At 35.9% G+C, this 23461-nt stretch overlaps 1 protein-coding gene across 1 annotated transcript; it reads left to right on the top strand.

The window, feature by feature from the left end:
- The first annotated feature begins 13622 nt into the window (after positions 1-13622).
- On the top strand, positions 13623-16010 carry LOC149931647 (uncharacterized). Its single transcript, XM_090156548.1, has 5 exons — positions 13623-13744; positions 14484-14556; positions 14631-14768; positions 15802-15867; positions 15975-16010. The coding sequence occupies exons 1-5, from the start codon at positions 13623-13625 to the stop codon at positions 16002-16004; spliced, it is 429 nt and encodes a 142-aa protein (XP_090012674.1). The 3' UTR covers positions 16005-16010.
- The last annotated feature ends 7451 nt before the right edge of the window (positions 16011-23461 follow it).

The raw sequence follows: 23461 nt of genomic DNA, 5'->3' as shown, positions 1-23461 counted from the left end.
GTAAAGAAAGCTATACACTTATGGTGTCCTGATATCACACTCAATCAATACAGTCATATAATTCACAGTTCCCTGGGAAGTGCTGCTACCAGCGTAGGGGACAGGTAATGGACAAGTAATTGAAAGGTATAAAACACTAGAGTTTACGGGCAAAAATAAATAAAAGAGCAAAGATTACATATACATAGCTATAGGTACTCAAACAATATATACACACACAATTGCGCCATCCGCGAAACGTATCTAAACGGGCCTTAAAGGCAAACACCGACGATTTAACTTTAACGTCCGACGGAAGATAGTTCCAAGAGTTAATAACGCGTTGGGTAAAGAAAGTACGTCGAACCGTACTGAGACACCTTTTTTATAATGGTGGGAGCTTTGTGTCCTGTCCATTTGAGGTCCAAAAATTCGACTGCAGACACGGCATAATGACCATAGATAATTTTGAAGGTTTCTACAATGTCCACCCGAAGACGTCTATCGACGAACGACATAAGGTTCAGGCGCTCGGGGTAGGGAAGACCGCGTAATCCAGCTACAAGTTTTGTGGCCTTTCGCTGCACACGCTCGAGGTTATTTATGTCCCTCACCAAATGAGGGGTCCAAATACTGGAGCAGAAGTCGAGGTTGGGACGTATGTATGTGCGATACAGGATTCTAATCGATTTAGGACTGAAGTATGAGAAGGAGCGTCGTAACATAAATAGGGCCACCTTACTGTGCGACGTCCCCGATAGATGACCAGAGAGCATGACTACGAGGTAACGAACAACAGCCTGGGCTTCAATATCTCTACCTCTCAGGCGGTAATGCATTTTTTGATATTTCGCTCCACAGTGGAGCACCATAGATTTGGCAGTATTAAAGCTCATACCGTTTGAAACCACCCAGCAGTCAAGAGCGTGTGCATCCGATAGTGAGGAAATCTTATGCCCAACCTTGTTGTCATCTGCAAAGAGTTTTAGGAGAGATTCGCGTACCACCAAGGCCAGGTCGTTAATAAGTATAACGAACAGGGTAGGGCCGAGAACAGACCCATGAGGCATCGCGCTAGTGACCTTAGTCGACGATCCGATTAAGAAGCATACACGGAATTTCAAGAGCTTCCAGTTTACGAATGAGCTAGGAGTGGGGGACAGTGTCGAAGGCCTTCCGTAAGTCCAGATAGATGAGATCAACCGAGTCTCCATTGTCAAGCCATTCAGTTACCTCCTCCAGGGTAGCAAGTAGGTTGGTAAAACACGACCGTCTTAGGAGAAACCCATGTTGGTCGTTGGATAAGAACGAGCGCTTATCGAGGAAAGATACCAGTGTGTCCCGAACATTAGTTTACAGTTCTTTACAAGGGAGGCATGTAAGACTAATACCCCGGAAGTTGTCGTACACACTGGAGGCGCGTGATTTCCTGTTCACCGTAACGTTGGCTTGTTTCCAAATCATAGCAGGTGACTGGACTCCATGGAGCGCTTGAATATGGCGAGGAAGGGGGTGGCAAGTGTAGACGAGCCCTCTCGCAAAAGGCGTGGATGAAGGTTGTCTGGGCCCGGTAATTTGTCTATTTTCAGACGTCTGAGATACTTACGTACAGTGGCATATGTTAGGCCAAAGTCCTCGGTGGTTAATTCATCACGGGCTAGAAGGGTTGATATCTCGAGTTCTGAGAAAAAGTCTCCCAGAAGAACCGCTTCCTCATTAATTTCGTCGACAAAAACCGACCGAAAAAAGGCATTGAGTGTTTCAACAATCGCGGTTGGATCACGAATGGTGTCCCCTGCTTGATCAAGGACCACCGCGAAGGGTTTTTAGGATTAAGTGAGCGAGCCACATGAGAATAGAGAGCTTTGTGGTTGGTTGAGACTAATTCCACCAGTGAGGCTTCATATATATATATTTTGCAGCTCGGTTGTGTGAAATGGTTTGTTGCGGTGTTTAGAGAATTTCTGCCAAGCCTTTAGCGAATTGGACGTTCGGTACCGTCGAAAAGCGGTTCGCTTAGGATATATGTTATGGCCTCCGTTTCCTTTGACCACCATGGTTCCCTGCGCAGGCCGGACTTCTTTGAGATCGTCATTTGCACGAGGGGAACGCTGTCATCTCTAGCGTCGTTGACCAGTGAGAGGAACTGATTTACCATGACATCCAGGGATTCAGCCAAACGAATACTGCTCCAGTCCTAAGTCAACAGGGCATCTCGAAAGAGATCATAGTCCCCACGGATAAAGGAAAAACGATCTGGAGGGGGACTGGGCCAGGATAGCGTTTTGGAGGCCGAGTGAGAACAAGAGTACATCATGGTAACCCTTACCAAGAGGCGGAAGGTGGGATAGAGCGAGCCCAACATCCCAGTCAAATGTGAGAACCAGGTCTACGAGGGAAGGCTGGTCATTACCCAGTCGTCGAGTTGCGGACAAGGCATGCTGCTGCCTAGAAGCAACAAACACAACACCCCACACAAGGAGAACGCAACCGATCAAAAGTCGTGGATTTTCTTGTGTACGTTTTTCATTGGCTAGACGCTTTAGTAAATCGAGTTAAAACGAAAAATGTAAATATCTGCCAAGAGATAAATTTCTTATGAAATGCACTACTAGGATTAAAGTTTGAGTCTCGTTCTAAATATATATTAAAATTTTAAGAAACAAACTCAAGATCCAAGAAAAATTAAATTGTTTTTACCTTATATATTTTTTAGCCAAATGGAAAAGTACGCTTTCGTTAATATGTGTTAGAACAGGACTTGATAGATAATTTAGTTTGAGTTAAGCGAACATTCCAACTTATACGTACTCATTACATTTTGAGCATCAGGTAGAACTTTATTGTAAATTTTTGGATTGGCGTACTCATACAAAGCTGACAGGACATAATTTTGCTGGAATGGTGTACTCAGAATTAATATTTAAAAATATTTCAAAGTTACTTGTAATTACCTGTAAAATTCTACTGGGCTTCACGTTAAGTTTCGTCCGTGAATCCCTCTTCAAGTTGTTAAAGCAATTAATGTAAGGAATAAAAGAATTAAGTTTACTAAGAACAACCCGTGAGTTAAAAATAATTATGTCCATTATTTTTATCTTTAACTCACGGGTTCTTCGTATACTTAATTCTTTTATTTCACATATATTAACCGTGATACTATTCAGTATGGACATTATTATTAATGAACTTAAGGTATACTAGTCTTGCCACCTTACCTAGTGTTTCAAACTCCATGTAAAATGACCATGTACCAGAAAGAAGGTATTAAATATGTTTACACAAAGTATTTAGAAAGTGATTATAGGGATTATTTATTGTTATGAAAACGGTAAATTTAGAACATGGACATGGCAATGTTTTTACGGGGGGGGGGTAGTTTTATTTAGTCTCAAAATAAGAGGGGTGCTAAAAATCCTCCTTGCCCGGGTGGCCACCACCCTTCTACGCAATGTAACCCGGCCACATGTATGGGTCTTACAAGACGTTAGATGACTTAGGCCTGGTTGGGGTCTTGGCTATTGTCTTAATTTAGCGGATTGCAAAAGGGACGAAGTCACTTACTAAGTAGAGGAAAAGGTTTGAAATTAGGTATTTTATCAAATCCGAAGTTCTGATCTTCTTCACTAGAGTTAGACTAATTGTACTCAAGTTTTCTTACCACCACTCCACCAAAGTGGAAACTAAGGCCCATATAACTATATTTATTAATATTAGTTTCCATGATTAGACGCAATAAAGGTTTAATTATCATTATCAATTTCTGTTCCGTTTTTCGATTTTAGACAAATCTTATCTAAGTGTGGTTTCCTATAGTCTTTGTAAATTAAACAATTCAACTACTTCAATACCTAGTCGGTAACGTTTTGGTCGTTTCAGGGAACCGCCTTCCAAGAACATTCTTTCACGTCTGGCTGACGTGGCTGGCGCTGACAAAAATCTTTTGGCAAGAGCAGCAATGGCGGGATATTAATTTTGTTGCTCCTTCCAATATGCTAATGGACAAGATAATTCTGGATTTGTCACGTCTTCTTGCAGATAACTGGGGACGATATCTTGGAGAGAGCCTGCTTCCAGTTTAGGTATCTTTCTTTGTAAAAGCGAGAAATAATTTGGTAACTTTGGCTCGTCGTCTTCCGCTCTTGCGCGATGATGACTGATAAGTGGTACAAAAAACTCTGAAGCGTAGTTAAACAGCATTTCCGTGGCTTCTTTCTTCGATGGGGTTTTAAATTCTAGATATATTTGTGCGAAAGGTGGTGCGCTAAAGTCATCTACAAATAAAAAATATTTTTGCTAAGAATATATTTACCCTTTCGGGGGCTGCATTAGAAACCATAATGGATATAATTATTTCGTGTAAATAGATCGAACCAATTGAAAAAGTTACAAATTGAAATTACCTTAAAAAACAAATAGTTTCTGTCTTGGATCAACCATGGCCGGGATTAAATAAAATGGGTCACACAGGTGCGAACTGAATCGCGATTCCATATCTTTCAAGATATTATCTAGTACTGGAAATTTGGTTGCGGTGTTGTTGTTAATATTGTCAAAAGTTTCCAATAACTTCATAACCACAAGCGCAACTTGTGGTCCATCTCCCTGGAAGCAGTCTGTTGCATTTATCAGCGGTAGAGCACATTTTTGAAGTCCCTCATTTTTGAAAACAATCCAGGTTAGGGTAGAATCTTTAGGCCATGGCTCACCAATGAAGTTTCTTTAGAATTGATTGCTTCCATAATTGTTTTTGTAATTGCCGACTTCATTCCAGGATACAAATAGAAAATGAAAGATAACTACCAAATGTCAAATCACCTGAAACTACTACTATTAAAATTACAATATACCCTTAGGAAACGCTCCATTGCGAAACATAAATAATTCCAGCGCGTTTTAACTGGGCAAACTAAGTCCAGACCGTCTTTTTTCGATCGAAGGTTTTCGGTCCATTTCGTCGACTTTCGAAAAAACATTATGACTTCGTTGATGTACTGGCACACCGACTTGGACGAGGAGTCATTTGTAAGGTTAAGGGAGATTAATTTAGCAAAGCCGCTAGCTATATTTAACTTAAATTACAATTAAAAAACTACCTGGGTTGAAGGAGTGTCTATATTGCTAAGAATTTCCTCTAGATTCATAAGAATATTTTCTCCTGCATGCGACTCGCGGAAATGGGTAAAAGCCAGGGTGCGACGTTCAAGCTGGAACTTGTCCTTAATTAACTGACATTTGACCCCAAGCACGGTTTATCTCGTCGGAGAGCTCCAAAGGTCTAGCATCAGGTGTAGAAAAGATACGTCGCGCAGCGAATCCTTCAATTTTGGTCTAATGTCTTTTGAAACGAAGGATCTTAAATCTCTTGTTATGGTTCGACGCACTTGTAAATTCATGTGTGGAAGGAACATGCTTATGAAAGCTTTAAAAGTGGTTCCTTTAATGAAGCTGAGTGGAAGTCCGTCCACAGCCACTAAATCGAACATACACTGCTTAAAGCATAATTGTGACGTTAGTGAAATCTTTTCGACTTGTTTTGGAGTTATCCCATAGTTTGTCAGAAAGCGCGAGTTATTTTCTTCGCTGTGGACACGTGAAATGAGCGAAACTTCTTTATGTACTTTCTTAAATATGGAAATTAATTAAATTCAAGGCTTATTGCATTTAAATTTACAACTGCTGCTCCGTTAGCCTTCGTAACCTTTAACGGCAAATAATCAATTGAATTTAGTTAGTCTCACGCGAAAGACTCCACATTCTGATTATGACCAGTTATATATGTGATCACGAAACCGAAGGTAACGAAGGTACTGAATTTCCAAATGATACTGGGGCCCCTTCCAACTGTCAGTTGATCTTATTTTCAACTATGCGAACGTACCTGTATGTGCCGTTCAAAGTTGCCAGCTCCATCTCCGCTTTTCTCTTGCATAGCTTACATGTTAGCACTTTATTGGAACCCGGGTATTGGTACCGGCAATTGGAATCGATCCATTATAATCAAAATAGGTATTAAGTCTATAATTTCCTGAGCTAAACTTTGTTGTAAAAGAATTACATTTAATTAATTTTTCCTTTGGCGGAGCTGTGGACTTAGGCTCTGAGGAAATACTGTTTGATTGGTCTCCAGAAGTACTAGCACGACCTATATCTTCGCCCGTTTCCATCGTTGAAATCTGATTACTGCGACCTTACAAAATTTAACCGATACTGTCAATTCTTACGATTATTTTGAATGTCGTATTAACTCATATTTTTTAAAGAGAGGAAAGCCATTTTAATCCTGATGGTAAATATCGAAAAGATAATATTTAAAAAGAATATCCCCAAGTAAATAATGCGTTTATTTTTCGTTCTTTAATTCAAGAATAAATTTATGATTTTTTGTCAAAAAATAAACAATTGTAAAGTGTCATTTATTTTATCAAATTTTTATCTGCGCATACAAGACGAGTTTGTCAGATAACAAACGTATTTTTTCAACAACGAATACATTCGATATGTTCGCGTAAGGAACGCCACTCACAAGTTAAATAAATATTAATTAACAGCAGTATTTTATACACTACTTATGACTATTATTGTTCATTATTTGATTATCTGAGTTATTTCATTTAAATCTCAAACTTAGGTAGATTTAGACCTAAACATCATTTGAAGAAATAGCCAACGAAAAATATATGGAAACTCATATTAGAGGCGTTCGTTTAAGTATATTCTAGCACATGGTTTTAACGCGAAATATTTTTTCCCTCGTAATCAGATATTTTGTGAATTGATTTGAGTTTGGGATCGTAACTGAGTATAAAGAGCAGAAAGTGCCCATGAAGTGGCTATGAACCTTCGCGTGCTAATGATCGTCGAAGTGCAAGGCCAAATTGAAACACTACCGACATCAGTTGACCAGTCAATTTTTGGCTTGGTTAACAGTTTCCGCCACCTAGTACACTAGATACGCAACAAAAATGACTTTGATAGCCCACCTTCCTCAGTTGACTGCTACCTGGGCTTATAACGGCTCACTACTTACCTCAAAATCACTTTCCGCTGTCACAACTGTAAGAAGTGGGACACCAACAGCAGGGTTTTCAGAATTTTCCTGCCCCGCAGTCAACTAACGAGTCAATACCAAGCGAACAAGCAGCTAACTCCGAAAAAAGTCGACACGCCCTCAGATACTACCACAACAAATAGCGTTGAACCAATGGACGCATTGATTGAGGACAACTCAACCGTCGGCTTCAAGTAACCGAGAAGCCTCACTGAAAGGAAGCGCCCGTACCAAACACCTTTGAACGATACCGTTGTCGAACATTCAAAAACGTCTCCCACCGTTAAGGTCTTGACCAGTTCCTGTCCATAGGTACTTTTCCGTCTAAGCGACGAGTACTTGGGGAGATGCTGACAGCGGCTTCACACCCACCATCAATCACGCAGCTCTCGTGGCCTTTACCAAGGCGGCTTTGAAGTGTTCGGCGCTTGACAAACGTCATTTTATCGAGAACTTTGTTACGGACGGTGACCATTTTGGCATTAACCGATCCCACCATCGCCGCAGTTACTGATTCTGGTGCCAAATATCGCTTACATAGACGATACTCGTAGATCGCGTAGGAAATGTGCCGTTTATTCTTCATATCAACTGCTGGGTCATTCCACCTCAAATCGACAACTCATGGAACCATGGGTCAGCTGATTCAAATGAAATTTATACCACCTAAACTAGGGACACAATCATGGGCAAATTTAAATTTTTGGCGAAATCTATGAAGCGGTTGAATAACTAGAGTCCTTCGAAAATAAGTCACTTTTTCAAACTCACGAAGAGTTAATTTTCGCACCCTCAAGCATATTGTATAATAAATTGAACAATATTTCGATGATTACTATGAAACTTGGGATTTTAGGGTAATACATAGCTCTGATTTCGAAAACATTCATATTTGTTTTCTAAATCTTACCGTTTTATTATAGTAAGTTAAAACTTAAGTGATTTTTAATAAATGGGGGGTCATCTTTGATGGCCATTTCGCTATGAGGGCAAACTTCGATTTTAAATTTTGGACATTCATAACAATTCGCTTAAAATAAGCTTTAATTTGATGTATAATACCATATGTCTAAACTATTTCTAATAGGCGAAATGTTAGGTCAAACGTTAGTAATATTTTTCGTTTCTTGTGCAAAACGCGGTGCAAGGATTTCATTGGGAAAATTATTGTAAGAACTACAACATTGGAGAAGCTACCCATTCTTTCAGTTATTGCGTTGTTTATTACGAAATGGATCAAGGAGCCTCAACCGTTCCTTGTTTTCTAAAAACAGTGATTACTCACATTAAGTCCGTAATTCCTCAGATCCGTCACGTTCACTACTTTTGGGACGGTGCTGGCTCTCAGAACAAAAATTGCAAGAACTATTTGAATTTGTGCCATCACAGCGAAGATTTTGGATTAACAGCCGAATATAATTTTTTGCGACGTCTCACGGAAAGAGCCCGGGTGATGGTGTAGAAGGCACGGTCAAATGCCTTGTTTCAAGAGCGTCTTTACAAAACACGCAAGACAATCAGATTTTAACACCTAGTCAATTCATTCAACAGGCAGATAAAAATATTACAGGCATAAAGTTTTTTACGTAACAAATACGTGTACTATTATTGGAACTCGCAACCACCGTAAATTTATTCCTGTATCTAATAAGTGTGCGACAAAGTAGCAGGATTTACACCCATATTCATCCGACTCGAATTTGGAGACTGATTAAGATCACGTCTCATCTTGCGATACTCCTCTGGCCGAGAGAAAGTAATCCGCGTTCTAACGCCTTTGTTTATCTAAAGCTAAGAACGCTTTTTTTTTGTGAAATCATTTGGAAAATAATTTTAATAGGCCTTGGACGGGCCTTCGGTAAAGGAGGACGTCATAAGTATGGTGTTGTCGCTTAAGCCCGGCTGGCTGTGAATAGCTCTACCAATACACCACGTTCAGCTTCGGGTAATAGACCCTCTCGTAATCCAAATAGAATAGCATTAAAACGCCTATTAATTTCAGAAAGATCATCTTTAGTAGCGTATGTCGCACCTTCCACCGAAGATTGATTTTTAGTTTCATCCAGTGTTGTTGTCAGAGAGCTTAACAGTGCAGTTTCCAGCACCTTAACATTCTCACTCAAAGCGGTGGGAATGGCACTTAACTGATCAGAGAGAGAGCTCTAATTGAATTTTTGGTCAACTCAGTATGGTTAGAGAAAGCACCGAAGAGGTCATTTTGAGTTTGCAACAACGTTTCATATGTCGACGAAAGGTTACTTTCTAGCTCTATGCGTGTCAATTTTAGTGTTGAAAGTGTTCGGTGATCTTCGTCAAAATGTAACTGCTCATTCTGTAGTTTATCTTCAAAGTCTTTTATCTTCTTAGTTAGTAAATTAATTTCAAAATTGTCACGGAGTTTAGATTGTACCATCGGATTGCATTCGGAACAGAAAAAGTGAAACTTCTCGTCGCGAACAATGGACTCGTAAAACACCGCCGAGACATTAACACACGATATGTGAAACATCAATCCAAAATCCCCACATTCAAGGATATTATCATTGTCAACTAAGAGATCGCCGCCAGGGATGCATTGAGAAGAAGTTTCCTGGATGTCCTGATCACGTAGTTCCAGCTCAATATTAATAGTTGTTGACGATTCCTTGATCCGAGAGTCAATATACCGCGCATTATTTGAGGCTGGGGTCTGGTGAATCAATGTTTTTGGTTTTATCATTGAACCGATTTGAACGTAGAACCTTTGTACGCTGTACATCCGACATCGCACTTTAGGTAATTCAGCCCACTTTTGAGACATCTTTACGCACGTTCAAAAATATGCTGCACGAATTTAAAAACTATTTTAAAAACGTCCGAAGCCTTGTAAGACTTAACCATTGAAATAATAAACTTTCAAATCAATAAATAACCTTTTAAGCGAAAGAAAACTACCACTAAATCTGAAACCCAGCTCTTTAATCATCAAACTTTATTAAAAAAAATAAAGGTAAGATAGCTAAAAACTCTCTAATTCCTCCTAAGACGTTGCACCGTGAATTTGTAACAAACCAAATTCCCGTCAAACTATTTCAATAGCTGATCACGGTAGTAATTTTCAAACTGATCGGAAAATATTTGCTCAAACAAAATTTATTTGGAAATATCTTTTGATGTCATTCTAAGTTATTTTTCTGACGTAAATGTTTTTAATGCATGGAGTTCTAAAGAATATTTGGTAGGTATCATATCTGCAGATATTCATGTTTTAAATTTAGGCTCGTAGTTTCAGATATAAATATTATTTTATCCCATTATTAGATTTCCAATGTTAAGATACTGATTTCAAATGTAAATGAACATAAAGTGCTCACCTTTAAATATGACAGACTTCTGAAATTGTTAATAGGTTTAAATTTCAATTGATATTTAAAATAATTGGTTTTGAATGAGTTTCAAATTTCTTTATTAAAATATTAGTAATATTAAACGTTTTTATATCCATAATAACTGTTTCATTCGCTCCTTAAGGGCTTTTGCATTTTCAGAAACAACGACTCTATTCTGGTTTCGGTTGACCCCAAAAGGGTATTCTGGGTGTCTATAAGTATTCTCGTGAAAAGTTTTTATTTAATTGAAAATATTATTTTTTAAATATTTTTGTGCTTACTTGAAACCTATATATTCATTTATAAGAAAATGCTTCTTTAGCTCTTTCACGGCAAATTTGTTAACCTAGAATTATTTTAAAAGGTATGATAAATAATATTTGTCCAGACTACTGCATCACTGCATTTTAGTCACTTCGTCAAGACTACTGCATCACTACATTTTAGTCACTTCGTCCAGACTAGATTTGAAAAATAATATATGTCCAGACTACTGCATCACTGCAATTTAGTCACTTCGTCCAGACTAGATTTGAAAAATAATATATGTCCAGACTACTGCATCACTGCAATTTAGTCACTTCGTCCAGACTAGATTTGAAAAATAAGACTACTGCATCACTGCAATTTAGTCACTTCGTCCAGACTAGATTTGAAAAATAATATATGTCTAGACTACTGTATCACTACATTTTAGTCACTTCGTCCAGACTAGATTTGAAAAATAATATATGTCTAGACTACTGCATCACTACATTTTAGTCACTTCGTCCAGACTAGATTTGAAAAATAATATATGTCCCGACTACTGCATCATTGCAATTTAGTCACTTCGTCCAGACTAGATTTGAAAAATAAAATATGTCCAGACTACTGCATCACTGCATTTTAGTCACTTCGTCCAGACTAGATTTGAAAAATAATATATGCCCAGACTACTGCATCATTGCAATTTAGTCACTTCGTCCAGACTAGATTTGAAAAAAATATATGTCCAGACTACTGTATCGCTGCATTTTAGTCACTTAGTCCAGACTAGATTTGAAAAATAATATTTGTCCAGACTACTGCATCACTGCAGTTTAGTCACTTCGTCCAGAATATTGGACACCGTTTAGCATATGTGAACATATAACATAGTTATTTGACGAATAGTAGGAAAGTAGATTCCTACCATCCACTGCAGTCCAAACTGTCCAGACTCAACTGCGTTTTAGTCACACCCCATAATTATTTAAACAAATCAGTTTTCCGGGCTAACAAAACACCCTATATATTTTACCGCGCTCAGTATTAAAAGAAGTCAATTAGGGAAAATTGATCAATTAGATAGAGTTCTTTTTTCAAATAGGGTGAAGATGTTGTTATTAAACTGGAAAAAATTAACTAGCAAGTATGTCAGAAATGGTTTTATTAAAATTTGCAGTGTCCAAATTATGGAGAAAACAAAGACTTTACGAACTGCGTAGAAAGGTATGACACCTGTCATTCGAAATTGAATTTTAAAAGGTATCGTTTTCGCATTACTCTTGGTTGTACATTTCATAAACAGCAGGGGATCATTTTTTCTTGGAAGAATTCGAAGTAAATATTATTGAACGCTGATGTGGGATGCACCGCGTATTATTTCGAAATATACTTCAATTTCAAAAACCAATTTATTTTCAGTTAAGCAATAAAGATACTAAGCCCGAATAAAACATCTGTTGGGAAAACATGAACCACGTCGTATTTTCAGAATTTTATCTGCAATTTAAATTTTGTTTTCTAATATAAGCTTCTTATGAGCAGGTAATATTTTAGACTCACTCAGCCCTGATACGATCAAGCTATATTTGATGAAAGTAAAGGAAACCTTTACTCTAAAGCTCAAACACCAAAATCATTGAAAAATGATTCAAAGCAAAGGAAATGGGTTTATATAACAACTAAAGTAGTAGACAAAATACTGATCTAATGGGGCGTCCATAAATTTAGTAGGGCGTTTAGGGGAGGGAGGGGGTCGAGCTGAATCTCACCAAATCACACGTGGAAGAGAGAGGGGGTTTCGGAAAATATCACGTAATTTTTTTCCGCAAGAAACAGTGTAAAATTGCGATAAAATTGGGTTGTATTAAGTAAAACATGTTTCTCCACTAAAATATATCTAAATAATACACAATATCTCAATATCTTCTTTGCGCACTGTTTTCTGCGACGGGGGGATGAAATTAGATGCGCGTCAGCGTTCATTCGCGCCGGTTCCGCGTTTAACGTTGCACCAACGTGCAAAGTGCGACCCTCACGGATTGTCATACGTCGAGTTACTGAGCTTCTGTGTGCAAGCGACAGCGGTTTAGAGTAGCTAATCAGAGCGAGGCTGAAGGAGCAGATGAGTTTACTGAAAATCACAAGGACTTGTTCGTTCCAATAGTCACTCTTGAGACCACACATGAGTCCCCGTGGACTGAATTAAAATGAATATTCTTTTACGAATTTTTTTTTATTTATTATTTTATTATTATATTTTATTGTTTGATTTTCTCACTGATTCTAGACTTCGTTCTGTCTAAAATACTAGTCTTAACTAGTCTTAAATATAAATAATTAAGCTAATTGTTTTTAAATAAATCCAACGCAATCAAACACAGATTAACGTATTTACACTAAAAATATGCATTTTGAAAAATCTCACGTGATATTAAGGGTGGAGGGAGGGGGTAAAGCCAAATCTCACGACATTTCACCAAGGGGGGCGGCAGGTCAAAAAATTGGCAAAATCGCCTCACGTTATTAATGGACTCTCCCTAAGGTGTGCAACTAAGCCTAGCCCATCCAGAAAATATATGGTTCCCCACCCTTTACATTCCTACCATTGAAACAAATATGATGAAATCATTCTTGTCGAAATATTTACTCGTTAGTGTTGGGGTTTAATCGAAAAACCACGAGGTTTTTTTGCGAACTGTTCGTGGGAATAATTATGATCATGTTCTTGCATCAACTAAGGCGTGTACGTCAATATACGGGTTGCGGAGATGAATTACTTGTACACGTGGAGCGCTTTGGTTGAACGTATCGGCGTTGTTGCGAAATCCAACCGTCGAAACTTGAATATTACGCTTTTTTACTGCCACATGTGTTGACTGGATCGTTAATCAAAGTTGTTTGCCATAAAGTGTTATTTTAAAAGAGGTGTTCCGCTGCTCAGTCAAACATTGTTTTGCTCGTCAGTATCCTCAGTCATGAAGGTGTCACTCGCATTTCTCTTCGTTTGCCTTTTTTCTTGTTGCTTCGGCGCGAATAATGACGACAGAGATTCTATTGTGGCTTTATTAAAAGACGTTGATAAATACGGTTGCGGTAAGTTTAAATTAAGATATTTTAATTTTTTGTGTTTTATTATTAATAAATTATTGGCTTGAATGGACAAAAATTAGGACACACTGAAAAAGGGTAGACCTTGCTTTACACCAACCGAGTAAATTAATCCAATTAAGGTTTGATGCCCATTAATCTAATATTTTTGTTAATAAGAGGAACATTTACAAAAATGTTTCACTACGGCGCACTTGCGGAATTTATCTCAAGCGTATATGTATTGTCGGAACATTAGAATACCGAATATGTTAATTCAAACAAAAATAAATCTAACGGTACCCGAAATAAGCATCTTTTAGGTCGTTTTAATATTTAAAATATAAAAATGTTAAATTGGATTTTATTAAGAAAATTTAATAAGGCTACCAAAGTTTAACATACACAGTGGTGAAAAATATCTCAACTTTTATAGATTTGGTTTACAAACTGTTCTATCTATGAAATGAAGTTTCACGTTATTCTAAGTGTATGCTAAAAATTTAATGTTTCCCTTTCCTTATCGAAAAATCCATGACACCTTAGCTTTAACTTACCTTAAGACCCGCTTTTAATAATGTTATATTGTCCAAGGTTCTAGCAAGAATAAAACCGATCACAGTTATTCTTGAAACTTGGACGCCCAAACCTGCATTGCGACATTAATGACGTGAATTTCCTCCGAAATAATGCAATAAATAACCACGGTCTTCCATTTATTTTTTTAATAATTTGCTAATTTCAGGAAGTCAATATACCGACCAACAACGCAAAAATTTTAACTCGTGTATCCTAAAAAATAACTCTACATTTCCAAAAGCGGTCAGTACATTTATTAACACATTTATAAGAACAATTGTAGAATAATTATTCTTTGTTTCAATTAAAATTAATAGGCAGTTGTTGGTCTTACTGGGGAGAGCACATGTAAGCAATTTTTGTCTGATGGATCGGAAGAAGAAATCACAACTGATAACTCCATTGCAATCATTTGCAAAGAATTTGATGCTAGTACTGGTACATTTTCGGAGATGGTAAAGTTTTGAGTGGATATTATACTATCAGTTGTATTGTTTTAATTCAATGAGTTAAGCAAGTAAAGTTATTAAGTAGCCAAGCAAATGTATCGTTAGAAGTAACGTTTTTACCAATTTCTGAATTTTTGAGCTGAATGATATGTTATTCTAAGTAAAGTGAATGAGGAAAATTTAAAATCTAGGAGTTAAAACACTAGCTGACTATCGCGAGAAGAAACGTAACGTTGAAACTGACAAAATCAGATCAAATGATTCATTGTTGACGGAGAATAGCATGGGGTAACTTCTTCCCGAGTTTGCAAACTTTGTTTGAGATACCGAAACCTAAATTTCGAAAAACTCGGCAGAATCCCTTCTATTTGCAAAAAGTTCATTTCACCCCTATATGTTATGATGCTATTTTGGTTAATTTTATTTCGTTTCAACTGAAGCGAAGGTTGGGAGAAGAAAAGGCATGAAGCATTGGAGAAAGCAACGGTTGTTTTGTGTTTAGACAAATCGACAAAATTACTTAAAGATCTTAGATTTTGGAGAGATTCAGATAGTATTTAGTCCTTATCGTTGTAACTTTCTCAACTCGAAAATGATGACATTGTTAAATTTAATTTTTTCCCTAAAACGTTTATTTATTTAGAATGTATATTTAAAGGAATGGCAATATTTTACTTGTTGTTTATCTTGTCCTCTGACAATACACCAGTGGTTTTAGTTGGAAAAAAATTAGCCACCGCTTAAGTAGGAGACCATTTAATTTGAAAATTTACGATTATTCTTTCATCAAATATAATATAATTATAAATAATGCTGGACTCCAAAGAAAAATCCTTTATTTAGATTTAAAATTTTGGATTAGTTCTACACCATTTAAATTTCACCTAATGTTGTCACTAGTTACAAGAGATTTAACACGACTTCCGCATAAAGAGTGGGCAAAGGAAAATTCTGATTGTTTAACTTAATTAATTTGTTTAGTGGGGAGAACAATAAAATGGATAAAATTTGTTTTACTTACATTTATAACTTTTTTTAGGCCATTAACCTACTACAGTGTGTTATTATGTTAGCCGAGAAACCTCCAAATACTGAAAATTACACGGTAAGTTCAATTGCTTAAATTAATTTATATTTTCCGTGGTTTTATCAACATAACGTTCAGGATTATACGTTTACTTAATATATAATTTGTATAATTTTTGTTTTCAGAATTGCCCAGTCCAAAAGCCTTCAAAATAATATTTTGTAACCATGTGCATTACATTTCAATAAAATTATTCTAACATTGTATTTTGATTTTTTGTCAACAGCTTCAGTGTATCACCCAATAAGATCACAATCTGAAGATCTTTGATAATCTAATGTTCCCTACAAATATAAGCGATACAACCAAAGATAGCATGAAGGTGTCTAACTAGATACACCGTTGTTTTAAAGTAAAAGACCCTATAAACATAATAATGTACAATAATATATTGAAATATTAATATACAGGGTGTATCAAAAAGTTATGCAAAAAGTTTAAGGAGCTGTAATATGTGAGTTTAGAATTATGCCTTTTTTTCCCATTTCCCTACGATAAGTTAAAAGAGCGCTAGAGAGCTTCGAAGTGTGGCGTACTAACCCCTGGAAGTAGCCTGCAAAAATCCCAAAACCAAGCAGCACGGAAATGCGAACATTAAGGTTTGGGTTCGTGTGAAAGGTAAAAAAGGAAACTTGTATAAAATACACATTTTCCTACTTTGTTTTTCCGTGTTTAATTAAAGTCATTGCACATTTCTAATTAACTCATTTGTTTTTGTTATTTATCTTAATTACCATGCATTCGCAAATTCATCGTACCCCTGAAATCGCATTTCCCTGCTGCTTGGTTTGGTGCTTGTTTACTGCCACAACACATTATTGGGGTTTCCCTGAAGTTATTTTTGATACAGGGTGTTTTTTTATACATATTTTTTTGTAAACTATAATCGGTAGAATGTTGAAATTTTTAGGGTTCATTATTCATGCCGGTGGACACTTGTCTAAAAACTCGGCGAAGATATTAACAATAATTTCAAAATATAATTTTTTACCACTAGTTACTAAATAAAATTTGCTAATGAGGAAGTTATAGAGCGTAATCGAATGCGTACGAATATCGTTTGTTCGATGGAAAAACAAATTTTCTCTGAAAAACATGACTTAAAACTTTTGATTTGAAATTGTAGGGCCCCATTTTTACAACCAACTATTTTTTATATACAATCACAATATATTATCAAAATAATTATACTCTGAATTCTTAACATCCATGCGTCCCCCCGTTAAATGTATAGCTAGGTTTGCCGTCGCGTGGTATGCACTTGTCCTCTTGGAAGCTCTCTTCGATATATTTATTAACTCCATTGACTAGTGAAGTATCTTTAAGAAAAGATTGATGAATCGGTACCTTATTTTGAATAAGTCATACCAAATTTTAAATTGTCAATTTTGTAATAAATATTGTATTTAATTTTTAACAGGATTAGGCGAAAGTTAATCCCTTTTTAAATCGGAAATTTTTTTTGGTGGAATTACGAAATTACTAATTTATCTGACTGGTCGGTTTAGCGATAGTTTAACATAGTGGCGTATCCAGAAATTTGTTCAGGGGTCGAAGTAGGTAATTATTAAGAAGAGGGTCGAGAAAGGGTGAAAATTTCTTACAGCCAAAGAAAGGCACAAGGGAGGTTTGTACAAGGAAACTCCTTCTCTACGCCACTGGTTTCGCATATCTAATAACAATTCATATTTTAAAGGTTGCCATGGCAAAACTAATGCCCATTGCAACTTTTCCCTTGGTGAAATTTCATGTTACCATAAGGTCTACATACCCACCTAGTTTCAACAAAATCTGTGATTATCACCTCGGGTAGTCTCCTCGTTAGTTTAGAGAATCAGATATGTGTAATTATTTTTCAAAACATATTTGGGCTTTCTTATTGAAGCTATGGATAGTAGGGTGTTTAAAAAAAATGCAAATATCGAAATGTTTTGGTGCACATTGATTTTCTCGTTCATTTTGGTCGGAAAATGACACAGGAAAAATTTTACGTACATTCATTAATATTTAGGACTGCCTCAACGAGCTTAAGTTTTACCATTATAAACAAACCCATTTATAAGCAAAAAATAATTATGTCACTCAAATACTTTAACTGAACGAAATATTTAATTTTTATTACTTAAATTTACACAGGGTTTATTATAGTAATAAGTACCGGTACACAATAAAATAATTGGCAGAAATCCCCACAAAACCAGGTCCTAACTTGTGATTTTCAGCAGTTAGGGGGGCTTTCTGCGAAATATTTTATTGTGTACCGGTATTTATTTCTATAACAAACCTAAACCTAAATAAGTAATAAATATTAAATTTTTCGTTCAAGTAAAGTATTTGAGTGACATAACTGATTTTTGCTTATAAATGGGTTAGTTCATAGTGGTAAAATTTAACCTCGTTGAGGCAGTCCTAAATATTAATGAAATAACCTAAAAATTTTCGTGGGTCATGTTCTCATCAAAATGAACAAGAAATTCCATGTGCACCAAAACATTTCGATATTTGCATTTTTTTGAACCACCCTAATGGATAGGTTGAGAGGAATTGGTGGAATTTTGACCTTAACGAGTTAATACATAACAGATTTCTGGAAAAATTATCCCTTAGTTAAATTAGTGTGAAAGATCTCACTAAATTTAAAAAGATTTTCATTTGTAATATCTAAAAAGCTCTGTAGATGTAAAAAGATTGTATGAAATAAATTTGTCTTATAAAAAGAAATTTTAAATGGTAATTTCTTTGTCTCAAAAATTATCCTTTGAAAGTATTTATATTAAAAAGGTAAACTTAGTTGAATCTTGCAAAGTGAAGACGGAATTAGTTAATACAAATTTATAGGTTATTTAGCATTTCTTAAACCAGCAAAGTTTTAAATTTTTGAGAATTAAGCAAAATTTTAAGAATTACCCAGTTTTGTAGGTTTCATTTTTTTTTCTTAAATTATTAAAACTTAAATAAGTTCTCGAGTTAAAATCTAAAATTTTACCCCTTTTCCACTGTAAATGTTTTCAATTACTTAAATAATGGGTAAAAATCACTACCAAATAATTTGGTCTAAAAAATAGAGTTAACCTTTTTTGAGGTATTTGTGTGACCCAATTTTTGGGTTATATTGTTTACTCAACCATTTAGGTAAAGGTTTTAAGTAACTCAATTTTTTGGGTTAAAATTATTACCAAATAATTTGGGTAAAAAATAGCTAACCCTTTTTTGGGTATTAGGGTGACCCAATGTTTGGGTTTTATTTTGTACTCAATCATTTGGGTAAAGGTGGTTTAACCCATGGTTGGGTAAGTTTTCTTACTCAAATTGGGTTGTTTTATGTTTACCCATTTTTTGGGACTGGTGCAATACGGACCCAAATTTTGGGTAATTTTTGACTAAATTTGGGTAAAATTTGACCCAACCTTTTTTAGCGTGTAGTGTCATATTGTGAGCCACATCGAAGATATTATTTTTTATACAGATAAAATACGGTCCAGGATACAGTTGAAACATGTTTTCATGGACTTTTTATTTCACCTTGGATTAATATTATAAGCAAGCGAAGCGTATGTTATTAAATACAGATTAACAAAATGAAATACAAGTAGACAGTTATTTTTTAAATTTTTTATTCTTGGTACATGATTCATTCTACAATGTATTTTTGTTTCCTTGTTAAAGTATAAAACAACTTCCCTTTACTTTTCGACCGTTAATTTGTGTGTCCTTTTAAAACCTTGGTGAAAAAGAACCCTTCTTGACATTAATATCACATCACTATTTCAAAAACATTTTAATTTATACGTTATGGTTCGCCAATGCTGTGTGCCTAGGTGTAAATCTACACCTTTAAGAAATCCTTCCATCACATTGAGCCCTTTGCCGAAGGATGCAAACAGGCTTCGTTTAGATCAGACATGAACAATGTAGCTAGACCAGTATTCTTTCTTACGCTCTGCATTACGTTTTATAGTGGAAGTTTCATAGGCCTTAAGAAATAAATTGGGCTCGTCTATCCCTAGTTGCATTAATCGAATTACTTCACATTTCACTGAATCGCTTACACCTCTGGTTTTCACGGAGTGAGTGTGATCACCGACAGATTTATACATAACGACACCGTCGTCATTATTAGGCAAATGAAAATAGATCCGACTGCGACATTCTCTTGAAAACTTGCCCACTTTGACCGGGCACTTGCCATGTTGTGCGAATTTCTTAATCTGTACTGATTTTTGCCTTTAATTTTGTCTTTGGCGATTTTTAAAGAGTCAAATAGCGCAATTTTTTCCCATTCCGTTTCGGCACCACGAACGTTTATCGATGGTGGTGGTAACATACAAGAGTCACTGTCACTCGAATTGTAGATTGAAAGTTTTTCAGGCATTTTCTATAAAACCAAACGTGGTGAAGATAGAATAACAAAACTTTTGATAAATCAATTGTTTTAAATAACAATTTTTCTTGTGGTTATATAGATTTATTTAAGGCTTTTTTAATTTTTTTCGTTGAAATAATCCGAAAAAAATTGAAATATTTGGGGAGAAAAATATTCGTTTTCTGAAGAAAGTTTAATTCCATGCCGTTTTATTATGTTAGCCTGAAGAGGGGTCACGGCCCGAAAGCTCGCTCCAGTGTAATGTTTTTACCCTAATTTTTACCGATACATTTCCAGGTTCAAGATTCATATTACCAGTTTGTTGGATGTAAGCACTTTCTTTAAAAGTTCGTTTAAAATGTAAATGAAAAAATTTGTAACGCGTAGTAGTAATTAGTTTTATTATGTTAGCCCGAAAGCCCGCTACAGTGTAACGTTTTTACCACGAAGTATCCGTGTCTAGAATTATTTAAATCAATCGATTTTTCCTTTCTATCCCAAATGGTGCAAAGTACAGGCAAGGCATACTTTGTGGGCCTCTAAGTGCCAAACATTGTTACAGTGAGAGCGAGGGTATGATGTAACCTATTGATGTTCTCTTTACGTAACGTTGGTGCAATTCAAAAAATATCGAAAGGCATACAGATGTCTAACGTGTGTTGTTTATGTACCAAGAGCATATGACGAACATGGAACATGTACGTCACATTCGTCAATCATTTATGGAACGCCTGTAAAACCTCTTTTACGGTTCTACTGTTAATATAAGGATATAGCGTATACTTTTAAAGGAGTAGAACGTTTTTCTTAAAAATGGAAGAGGTAATATAAATTCTATCTACCTTTTCAAAGTCAACCAAATCTGCAGTAGCATTTTCTAACTTTAAGTATTGCTTAGAATAGTCTAAAAAAACATCTATCTCAAAGTAATTTCCGATGATGAAGCGCATGGGAGGGAATTGTAAATAAGACACCTAAGAACGGGCATCTATTTAAAAATCTTTCACCGCGAATGGCATAACCGAGCTGAGGTACTCTAAGGCTAAGCATACGGCGCGGGTGTTGAGCGCTAATAATTACGCCGGCATGCCTTATACATCCCACGGGTTTTTAATCTTTTGTTCAGGAAAACGTATTTCGCCCGTTGACAACCATAAACACCACGTTATTAGCGCGAACTTAGAGATATTTCTATATATTTTGGTATTGAAGTATTGTTAAAAATGAAGTATAATTAACCGTTTAAGTTTTGAATAATTAATCAATACCAATAGTTGTTTTATTCTTACCTACTCGTAGTTAACGTTGTTTTCTTACAATTAAACACGCATGTTCCTAAATGGCTTAAATAACTAGTAGTTGATAATTGGAATAATTAATTAATATTTTCAACAGTTTGTACTTTGACAAATAATCAAGCACCAAAATATCAAATGGAAGGCCCAGGTGTATTCCACTGTGAAATAATCATTTTCATATCATATGATATTGAATTATAAAATAAAAACGTGCTATCACTGCATAAAAATGAAGGTTTATTAATAGTTTCATTTAGCATATGCCTATACAAAAGCCATGGTTACGAGGCTTTATCTTAAACACTGTAGTAGGCAGCACCAAATTACAGCTCAGACACAAACTGATCCAAACCTAGTAGAGCGCTCAGATGATTAAAGTGATGATAGTGTGTTATTTCATGTATAAAATGACGAAAGTGGTATTAATTTGGGTGAAAAGGTGCAGATAATCAAGTTTCTCTCAAACTGTCCTAGGGACAATTTATTTATGAAATTGCAAGCTAAACATGGCATGAGCAAAAATGCATTAAATAATATAGGGTAAGAAAATCAGTATTTACCTAACGAGGTAGGGCACTTGATGAGAAATAAAATGAGCACTGCAATCAAAGCCAATAACTCATCCCAAAATGATATTTACAATGAGTCTTATGGTTATCTATTTTTGTTACGTCAATAACTAACGACTTCCTTAGTGACAAAGGGCAGTCAAGGTTTTGAAAGACCATTTAAATCTTTTCAAAGCCAATCCCATATATATATTTGTAAAAAACTAAAGGTAAATTATCCCAAAAGTATTATTATGGCTACACAGTTCCCTTTTAGATTATTTTAAAGCGTATATAAAGACACCAGATGAAAATTTTTGGATGCCAAACTCTCACACCAGTTGGGATTTGGTGCTGAGAGATTGGTATGATGAGGCTTTTTATAAGGAACGGCAAATTGCATCACCTCATTGCCTTCAAAAAGTTATCTATATTAATAACAGATACATCTAATCCAATTGGTAAAATTCCTAAATTAGCTGTTTTCTCATAAAAATTAGGTAACATTTAACCCCAGTTTAGATCACGTTTCCATGTAAAACAACTTTTGGGCATTGCAAAGTTTACTGATTTAAAATTGTATTATATTATTTATTGAAGGTGAAAATTGGTTGTATCTTCTAAATTATAGTAGAATATTAAAGGGTTTGTTAATTGGTAAACCAGCTGATACACCTGCATCAAACTAACTTTACGGAACAAAATAAGGGGTGGAATTTGCTTGGAAACCATTAAGCACTTGTGAAGGGGTGAGACCTAAAATCTTGGAAACGTTAAACGAAACAAGTTTTATTTTGCGCACAACAGAGAATCACCTCGAAAATTGTAGGATTGTAGAAAAATCATTTTTAAATTTGCTAAAAGTATGGCATCAATCGAAGTTAGAATTACTTCATCTTGGGTTAAAAATCCCAAGTTTGGCTATACAATAGATGGTGCTACGCTCCCACCTGTTTTTAAATTTCGTGACCTGGGTGTAATCGTTGACGATAAGCTCAAGTTTTGTGATCACACCACCCAGGTAGTTTCCCGCGTCAACTCCATCAGTGGTCTCGTACGGCGAAATTTTTGCTTTTACAGCAGAGAGTTTATGAAAACTATATAAACGTCCCTATTACTTCCTGTAATCGACTACAGAAATTACCAGAAGCTTAGTTCTGAAGAGCGTAATGACTTGGTTTTTCTTCATGACATCTACCATGGCCGTATCGACCCGTCGCTCAAAATCTTGTTTGTACCCTCCCCAGTCACATTAACCCGACGTCATCAAGCGAAGTTACGAAAACCACCGGCCGAAATTTAAGTCAGAGACAATCACTTCTCTATGATTGGAACAGCCTGCCATTTCTCGCAGAAATGTCGAGTACTGCATAATAATAATAATTCCTGACTGCATTGTATAT

Source organism: Leiobunum rupestre, chromosome 8 (genome assembly GCF_980474605.1).
Source record: "Leiobunum rupestre chromosome 8, qqLeiRupe1.1.hap1, whole genome shotgun sequence".
Lineage (NCBI taxonomy): Eukaryota > Metazoa > Arthropoda > Arachnida > Opiliones > Sclerosomatidae > Leiobunum > Leiobunum rupestre.
Note: the sequence above shows the minus strand (reverse complement) of the source record. Positions and strands in the feature narration are given on the sequence as shown.

What these genes read in the sequence shown, in the direction of transcription:
- LOC149931647 (XM_090156548.1), top strand. Translation starts at nt 13,623, where the DNA reads ATGAAGGTGTCACTCGCATTTCTCTTCGTTTGCCTTTTTTCTTGTTGC. An exon ending in ACTCTACATTTCCAAAAGCG is followed by an intron (nt 14,557 to 14,630) that starts GTCAGTACATTT and finishes TAAAATTAATAG; the next exon opens with GCAGTTGTTGGTCTTACTGG. An exon ending in CTGGTACATTTTCGGAGATG is followed by an intron (nt 14,769 to 15,801) that starts GTAAAGTTTTGA and finishes AACTTTTTTTAG; the next exon opens with GCCATTAACCTACTACAGTG.